This window comes from Panthera uncia, chromosome D2 (assembly GCF_023721935.1).
Source record: "Panthera uncia isolate 11264 chromosome D2, Puncia_PCG_1.0, whole genome shotgun sequence".
NCBI lineage: Eukaryota > Metazoa > Chordata > Mammalia > Carnivora > Felidae > Panthera > Panthera uncia.
Genome location: NC_064818.1, coordinates 84,472,960 through 84,482,272, shown reverse-complemented (window position 1 = coordinate 84,482,272; position 9,313 = coordinate 84,472,960). Strand labels below are relative to the sequence as shown.

At 52.4% G+C, this 9,313-nt stretch overlaps 1 protein-coding gene across 2 annotated transcripts in view; it reads left to right on the top strand.

Annotated features, from left to right (window-relative positions):
• Nucleotides 1-9,313, top strand: part of CFAP46 (cilia and flagella associated protein 46) — a 96,236-nt gene that overhangs the window by 38,493 nt on the left and 48,430 nt on the right. For both annotated transcript variants that reach the window (XM_049645925.1, XM_049645924.1), the window contains exons 23-25: nt 1,455-1,586; nt 1,985-2,147; nt 7,349-7,433. In XM_049645925.1, the coding sequence (XP_049501882.1) occupies nt 1,455-1,586; nt 1,985-2,147; nt 7,349-7,433 (380 nt within the window). The remainder of the gene's footprint in view (nt 1-1,454; nt 1,587-1,984; nt 2,148-7,348; nt 7,434-9,313) is intronic.

Sequence of the window (9,313 nt, the reverse complement as noted above, 5' to 3'; positions counted from 1 at the left end):
GAACTCACGGACCGCGAGATCGTGAGTTCGAGCCCCGCGTCGGGCTCTGGGCTGACGGCTCGGAGCCTGGAGCCTGTTTCTGATTCTGTGTCTCCCTCTCTCTCTGCCCCTCCCCCGTTCATGCTCTGTCTCTCTCTGTCCCAAAAATAAAAAAATAAATAAAAAAATTTTAAAAAAAGAATAGCCTGCAAAAAATGAAGGCAAAATCAAGGCATACGATAAACTAAAGGTAAGGTAGGTAATCCATTCCTCGAAGAGATGCCAGAGGAACTTCTTCAGGCTCAAGGAAGATGACAGCAGGCGGAAACGTGGTTGACGAAGCCAGGAGAACGCCGAGGCGGTGAATGCGTGGGTGAGCACAAATGGCTTTCCCCCTCAGTTCTTAAACTCCTTAAAAGATTTTGCCTTTTTAAAACGGAAGTGCATCGCGTGGTGGGATTCTTAGCAAACACGCAAGTAAAACGCGTGACCGTGAGAACACAAGTGACGGGAATGAGGCACGTCACAGAATACTGCTCAGAGGTTTTCCCGCCGCCTGTGAAATGATACATTAACCCAAGCTACACTGCTAGTTAAGGGTGTACGTTAGAATCCCTTGAGCAAGTACTGAAACAATAGTAAACAGAAGTAGAACTAAAAATCCAACAGGGGAGACAGAATGGAATGCTGAAAAGTCATTCCGTTAGCCCAAATCAGGGAGGAAAGCCACAACATACGGGACAAACGAAAGCAAATGGAAGATTCCGCCCCCACCACACCGTGTATGAACCAAGCGGAAGTGAGCCGTCACTCCAGTTAAAGAGCAGGGTTTATCCCACGGAATACAGGAAGCGTCTGAGACCCAGCCAGAGGCCATTTGAAGACACGCTCTTCAAAAATAAAGACTCAGGTGGCCCGTGGAGGGAGCCTGCCCAGGAACTGCGTGTATTTCTCTGGGAATAAATCCAGGTCCCCCCGAGCTGGGTGTTGGGGATCTGGTCCCCTCCAGCACGGGATCCCCCTCCCGGGGGCGATGTCTCCGCGTGTGTGGTGTTACCTATGCACAAGCCATGGCGAGGCCGGGGTAGTAAACGTTTAGGGAGAGGGTCCGGCATCCTTGACACAGCTTTGAGTCGAAACCGTACCGGACTGAGCTCCCGGCGCAGAGCGGAGGCCCTCTGGGACCAGCACACGGGGGCGCAGGGAGCGGAGCCCCGTCGCTCCCGGCGGGGCTCGGCCCTGCTAGGAGGGGCTCGCTGTGCCCACCTTTTGCTGCTGCACAGAAAAACACTTCACAGATTCGTCATTTAACACGCCGGTTCGTGGTTCTGTGGGTTGAGTGCGCTCGGCCAGTTAGCTGCGGTTTGGGGGCTCGCACGAGGCTACTCTGGATGCCCCCAGGGCTTGTTCACCTCTCTGCACGGCACCTGTCTCCCCCGAAGAGCCCTCCTGCCCTCGTACTTCTCTGTCCCCAGGGTGGAGACTCAACTGGTGGCCGAGATGCTGAGCACCACAGCCTGCATCCAGGGCAGGAGCATCATGGAGAACCTGAAGGGCAGAAAGCAGCTGCGCCTGGCGGCCGCGAGGTCCTTCATGGAGAGCGCCAGGTGCGCCATGCCGGGCTAAGTGGCCAGTGTGACCGCGTGGGCTGTGGGCTCGGCGCGCGCGTGCTGCCTGTGGGAGGTAGACGGACCGCAGTGCCGTGGGGTGACGGGTACGGGGCTCAGTGGGGACTGCCACTAGGGCTGGCCCTCCTTTGTGACCCCGTGGCCGGGGCCATCTCGCCCCTTGCGGTCACATCCACTCCACCCCATGTTCGGGAGGCCCTTGGGCACGAGTGGGTCGCCACAGGCCCCATGGCCATCGGGGGGAGGGAGCGCCCGCGTCCGGGGTGCTCCGTGGCGCCCAGCCGTGCCCGCTGCCCGGTGAATCGAGAAGCTTCCCATGTCGCTCCTGCATCATTGGTGTCTACGCCGCTCCAGCCCAGGGATTGATTCCCTTTCAGGTTCGGGGGCATGGCGGGGAGCAGCGCCCTGGTGATGCTGGCTGTGAGGCAGTACTGGAACACCTGGCTCCCGCTCCTGTCCTCCGCGGCCAACAGGAGGAGAGCCAGGACTGTCGTACAGAGGCTCATCGGCATCATCAATAAGACAGAAGCGAAGAAGCAGGTGTGCCATGTGGGGCCACGGCGGGGCAGGCGTCCTCCGGAAAGGGAGGGCGAGATCCCCAGGGAAGACAGACCCCGGGGAGCCGTGGAAACCGGGAACACAAGGGCCAGCAGAGGAGGGGGCCCAGAGGACGGTGACGTCCCTGAAACCCGGCAGGGCAGACACGCAGACCTCTCTTTCCTCCTTCCTCCCCTCCGAGGGGACACTGACCGTTCCCCAGAAAGCCCCAGCAGGGGAGGGGAAAGGACAGAACAGTAGATTCAGATGGCCGAGGAAAACCACAGAAACCTCTGGGCCAGAGCCGAAGTCTCGGCCTGACTCCACCCCACGGGCGCCCGGTCGCCAGGGCGTGTGTGGTCTTGGTAAGTCACCGCCCGCGGCTGGCCCCCTCTGTTCACCTGGGCGCAGACCCGGCTTCAGAGGGCATGCGGAGGTCAGTGAGGGCTGTCCCGCCTGCTGACCACGTGTGTCCTGTGCCCCAGGACTCGGCTTCCCGTGGGGACTCCAGCACCTTTCCCGTCCGCCCAAGAAGGCCAGGCTCAGACCTAAACCTGCAGTTTTCAGCAGGGCCTTTTTCTAAGGGAAGGTCTGCAGGTCAAAGGCTTTGACAGACAGAGGTCCGTGGTCAGACGGTCTAGGGTAGAGCCCGTGGGCGGAGCTTCGTGGGCCCTCAGTCCGGGGCCCAGCAGAGCCCTCGGAGGCCGGCAGCCAGACGAGCTGTGGGAGGTTTGGGGGGACAGGACGAGATGGGGGAGGTTTGGGGGGCAGGACGAGCTGGGGGAGGTTTGGGGGGACAGGACGAGATGGGGGAGCCGCCCTCTGTGCTGATCCAGAGCCAGGCCTGTGGCAGGAGGGCCCACAGCTGTGCGTAAAATCCCCAAGACTGTCTCTGGTCGGGGAGACTGCTGTTCAAGAGACAGCAAGAAGAAAATTGAAAAGCAGAGCCTCATAGAAGAAATTGGCTGATGCTTCCTATTTTCTTACAAAGATATTTATGACCTCTGATGGCCTAAGCCAGGGGTGGGCAACCCCCGCCCAGGGGCCAAATCTAGCCTGTCTCCTATATTTGTAAATAAAGTTTTATTGGGACGCAGCCGTGCCTGATCATTTACACATTGTCTGTGGCTTGGCTACAACAGCAGAAGGGAGTGATTGTGACAGCGACCCTGTGACCCACAAAGCCAGAATTACTTGCTCTCTGGCACTTTACAGAAAAAATTCGCCCAGCCCGGGTCTAGACATTTGTAAAACTCACCTAAAGTTCAGTTCTTTCCGGTGGGCTTTTTAAAAAGTTGTGATCAAATATACTTAATATAATTACCATTTTAACCATTCAGAAGTATATAATTCAGTGACCTTAATTATATTTAGTGCCTTATGGCCATCACCAGGGTCTGTGCCAGGAACTTTTTCATCATCCCCAACAAGAACCGTCCCCATGGAACGACAGCCCCACTCTCATCTGTATGAATGGGAAGACTCTAGGTTCCTCGCTGAACAGGAATCACGCAGCGTTGGTCCTTCTGTGTCGGGTTTATTTCACTCGGCACGGTGTCATCAAGGTTCGTGTAGCAGGTGTCAGCATTTCCTTCTTTTTTGTGACCGAACAACGCTCCGTTGTGTGGACGGACACCATTTTGTTTATCCACTCGTCTGTTGCTGAACGTGATGGCTTCATCCTTTCCGCCGCTGTGAATAGTGCGGCTACGCACATGAGCGTGCGCATGTATTTGCGTCCCTGCTGTCAGTTCTTTTGGGTCCACACCTAGGAGTAGAACGGCTGGGTTATATGGCACTTCTGTGTTTAACCTTTGAAGGAAATGCAAAGCTGTTTTCCAAAGCAGCTGCTCCATTATACATACCCACCAGCAGCGTTCCAATTTCTGCACATCCTGTCAACACTCGTTTCCGGTTTCAAAACAGCTTATACCCATCCCAGTAGGTGTGAAGAGACCCCTCGTTGTGATTCTGGTTTGTATTTCCCTGATGACAAATGATTTTGAGCATCTTTTCATGTGCTTATTAGTCATCCGCATATTTTCTTTGGAGAAATGTCTGTTCAAGTCCTTTGCCCAGTTTTGGATTTTTGTTGTTGTTGTTGTTGTTGTTGTTGTTGTTGTTGTTGTTGAATTGCACGAGTTCCGTATATATTCTGGATATTAATTCTTTATCAAACATCAGATTTGCAGATTTTTTTCTCCCATTCATTTGATTGCCTTTTCACTCCCTTGATGGTATCCTTTGACACACAAAAGTTCTTAATCTTGACGAAGTTCAACTATATTTTTCTTTTTGCCTATGTTTTTGGTGTCACATCCGTGGAGTCATTGCCAAATCCAACGTCATGAAGAATTTTTCCAATGTTTTCTTTACGAGTTTTATAGATTTAGCTCCTATGTTTCAGGTTTCCCCCACCCTCACTTTGAGTTAACTTTAGTATGTGGTGTAAGATAGGGGGACAGTTTTATTTCTTTGCCTGTGAAAATCGAGTTTTCCCAGGACCAGTTTTTTTTTTTTTTTTTTAATGTTTATTTAGTTTAGAGAGAGACAGAGTATGAGCAGGGGAGGGGCAGAGAGAGAGGAAGACACAGAATCCGAAGCAGGCTCTGGGCTCCGAGCTGTCATCACAGAGCCCGACACAGGGCTTGAACTCACGAACGGTGAGATCATGACCTGAGTCGAAGTCGGACGCTTCACCGATTGAGCCACCCAGGAGCCCCACCCAGCACCAGTTGCTGAAGAGTGTTCTTTGCCCGTTGTATGATCTTAGTGTCTTCGTCAAAAGTCATTCACCATGTATCTGAGAATTTATTTCTGGGCTCTCTGTTTTATTCCATCGGTCTATATGTCTGTCCTTGTGCCAGGATCACACTGATTCGATTCCTGTAGCTTTGTGGTAAATTTTGCAGTCAAGAATTGTGAGCCTTCCCACTTTATTAATCTTTTTTGAGGTTGTTTTGGCTACTTGGAGCCGCTTGCAATTCCACATGAATTTGGGGTTTGGCTTTTCCATTTCTTTGGAGAAGGGTGTTGGGATTTTGAGGGATTGTATTAAATCTATCGATCACTTTGGGTGCTGTGGACAGTTTAACGTTTTTCCATCCATGAACAAGTGATGTCTTCCCATTCATACAGACCTTGTTCACTTTCTTTCAACACAATGTTTTCATAGTTTTCAACATATATGTCTTTCACCTCTTTGCAAGCATTTAATTCTCTTAGGTGATGGTATAAATGAAATTGCTTTTTGTCTCAGCTCAGGCGGCCATAACAAAATGCTGGGTGCCTGGAGGGCTTAAACAGTGGAAATTTGTTTCTTACTCTTCTGGAGTCTGGAAGGAAGTCTAAGATCAGAAAGCCAGTAAGGCCAGGCCCTTGTTCCGTCTTGTATACATCTGCCTTCTTGCTCTCTCCTCGTTTGGGGGTGTGTGGAGATCAGCAAGGTCTCTGGTGTCTCATCTTATAAGGACACTAACGCCATCATGAGGACCCTACGTCATGACCTCATCTAATCCTAATTACCTCCCAAGAACCTCATCTCCAAATATCAGCGCACTGGGGATTAGGGCTTCTGCATGGGAATTTGGTAATGGAGGGACACAGCGAAGTCCACAGCACTTCCTGGTTTTGTTTTCAGACTGATCACTGCGGGTACATAGAAAAGCAATTGATTGTTGTATTGTTGTGTCCTGCAACTTTGCTACATTCATTTATTTGCTCTAGTGGTTTTCTTGGGGATTCTTTGGGATTTTCTATACCTAGGATCGTATCATCTGTGAATAGGGACAGTTTTACCTCTTCCTTTCCAGTTTGGCTGGCTTTTATCCTGTTTTCTGTCTATTACTCTGGCTAGAATGTCCAGTAAAATGCTGAAACTCCCTCATCTTTTTCCCGATTTTAGCAGGAAGCTTCAGTTTTTCACTGTTGGGCACAACGTCGGCTATGGGTTGTTCATAAATACCTTTTATATGTTGAGCAATTTTCCTGTTATTCCTAGTTTTCTAAGATTTTATGATGAACAGTTGTTGGATTTTGTCAGATACCTTTTCTCCATCGGTTGAGATTATCGTGTGGTTTTTCTCCTTCATTCTGTTAATGTGCTGGATTAATTACACTGATCGGTCTTACGTGGAACCACCCTTGTATTCCTGGGAATACACGTGGTCATGGTGAATCATATTTTCACTATGCTGTTGGATTTGATTTGTTAAATTTTGTTGAGCATTTTTGCATCTATAGTCATAGAGCATTGTCTTGGTCTGTAATTTTCTTGTGATGTCTCTGTCTGGACTTGCTATCAAAGTAACGTTGGTGTCAGAATCGCGTCAGAATTGGCACGGAAGCATTTCCTCCTCTTCGGTTTTTGGAAGTTGAGGAGGGTTACTGCCAATTGTTCACATGTTTGGTAGAATCCACCCATGAGCCTTGCGTCCAGGACTTGTCTTTATTGGGAGATTTCTGATTACTGATTCAGTCTCTACTTGTTTAAGTTTGTTGACGTTTTCCATTTCTTATTGAGTTAGCTTGGGCAATTGTGTGTTTTAAAGTATTTTTCCATTTCTTCTAGATCTAATTTGTCAGTATGCGCTAGGCCAGAGCCTTCTCTTAGAATCCTTTTTATCTCTCCAAGGTCATAATAGTCCTACTTTCACATCTGATTTTATTTTATTTTTTTATTTAAAAAAATGTTTTAACATTTATTCTTGAGAGAGACAGAGAGAGAACACGTGCACGCGCATGAGTCGGGAAGGGGCAAAGAGAGAGGGAGACACAGAATCCGAAGTAGGCTCCAGGCTCCGAGCTGTCAGCACAGAGTCAGGCGTGGGGCTCAAACCCGTGAACCGTGAGATCATGACCTGAGCTGAAGTCGGACGCTTAACCGACTGAGCCACCCAGGCGCCCCTATAAGTCTTTTCTAATGTGCTTTTGGTCCCATTGATTTCAAGCTCTAACACTGATTTGGATGTGTTGCGTCATTAGAAAGGGTGCAGGCCGCGTGAGGCAGTCTCTGTGCATGTTCTCGTGTGCACTGGGGGGCCTTTCCTTAGGGGTGAGATGTGACTTCAGTGTTTGTGGCTTAGTGGTTCAGGAACTTGGCTTCCGTTTCTGTATTCAGATACTGAGGCAAATAAAAATCAAAATGGTGAAAGAATAAATTGCACCTTTGCGATATCTGCACGGTTTCTTTGCTTTCACCTTAGGGAAAAGGAAAAACACTGCTTCTGCACCAGTGGCCTACAGCGGACTTCCAAAGCGGAGGGACTCCCGAAGGGCATTTTCTCCCAGGTTTGTAGGCGCGAGACGCGGCCGCAGCACAGAGAAAGGGAGGTGCCGCGCGCTGTTATTCCTTGCACTAACGCACAGACCGCTTCATCACGACAGTAACGGCTCCTGTGTGACGGGCACAGAGTGCTGTTTGTGAACAACTTCCTGGAACCTGCACTTTGCGCGCAGGGAAACCGAAGCCCGGAAGGCCCCCTCGTCCGGCGCCTGGGTTCCGGGCAGGGCTCTGGGCGGGTGGTGGCCGTCTCTGTGGTGGCCGCCGGGAGGCCCAGCCTCTGGGTCACTCTGGCAGATAAGTCGTGTTCTTGTACTTCCAAAGCCAACGTAGAGACAGACTCCTGCAAAGCAGAAGCAAAACACAAACTGAACTTAGAACAGTAAGACCGTATTTAAGAATTCATGTTTAAAGAAAGAAAATGATGATTAACCGCTAAAACATCATCATTCCTGTTACTGTAAGGTCTCAGTGTGTACTGGGAGCGTAAATGCTGGGGGCTGGGGCAGCGGGCCCCCTCCCCGAGTACTGCGGGTCTGTTGGGTGATAAAGTTGATTTGAGATAATGAGCAGACAGTAGGACCGTGTGTGATTGAAGAGTGCGTTGAGCACCACGCTCCAGACGGCAGCCCGGGCCGCGGATCGAGGCTCCTGGCGGAGGAAGGGGGGGGGGGGGCTGTGCAGGCCCCGCCCACGCTGAACTCCACCCACCGAAATGATCAAATAGGTCAGTTTAGTAGTATCGAAAAAGGCAGATTGTAGGGGGAAGATCGGAAAGTACGATTGAGCCAAGCAGGTGTTTCGTGGGAAGATTACTTCTTAAAGTGAGTCAGTGAGTAACTTCTGTGATACGCAGGCGTGTTGGTCAGGACGGGCCGTGCTGTGGGAACAGACTCACGCGAGCGCCCAGAGGCTTGACTCCGCACAGCACTTTCCTCCCTGGTGGCGACCCCACCCCGAGGCCCCGCCCGGAAGGACCTGCGGGGAAGGGGTGGAGCAGGAGGGGGCCCGGCGCACAGGCCCCCGACGACAGCTGCAGTGCCTGAGGGGAGGGACTGGACCGGAAGAGCGGTGGACGGTCCAGAGCCGTGACGGTGACGGTGACAGTGACCGTGAGGGCAGACCAGGGAGGATGTTGCTCCTTGGCACAGATCAAAGAAATGCAGAGCCAAGGGCAGGACCTGAGCCAGTCGGGACTGAAATGGCAGACGCTGGCGGTCCTCGCCGCCCCACCGTGAGGCCCCCGAGCTGATCGGGGTTGACCGGCTTACCCAGTCACGTGCCTGAATCCACCTGCTCCTGGGTGTGGACGCAGGGACACCTGTGTCCTGAGATCCCAGCACTGGCGGTGCGGAGGCCACGCAGGTCCCGGGCAGTGTGTGCTGTGCTGGCCGTGTGGCCGTGTGTGTGGCCGGGTCCTTGGGCCTGCTCTCCCGGCTGCTCTGACATCCAAACAGGACAAGAAGGCTACACGGTCACCCATGTAGACTATTGCCGCTGAGGGCCCCGTACCCGCCACAGGGCCTCTGCTTACACGGGACAGGGGGCGCTGAAGCTGGGCGGCGCAGTGGCACGGTTGGTGGCAAGTCAACAGGAAGGCGTGGTCTCCGTCCATCAGCCTGATGCCGCCACCTGCCGGGCCTGGCCAGCAGCCACGCCCGGCAGTGCGGGTCAGGGCTTTCCAGAAAGGATTCTTCTTCCCTCACGAGGTAGAAAAGTAACGGGAGTCCGAAACAGAGACAGGGCTCGGAAAACCAAAAGTCTGAGCCAGCTCAGGTGTGGAGGGTGTGGAGGCCCGGCCGGAGAGGGGGTGGGGGCGCTCAGGAGGCACCCCTCGAAGGTGAGCCACGCGGAGGCAGGAAGAGCAGTGGGGCAGCCTGGGGGACAG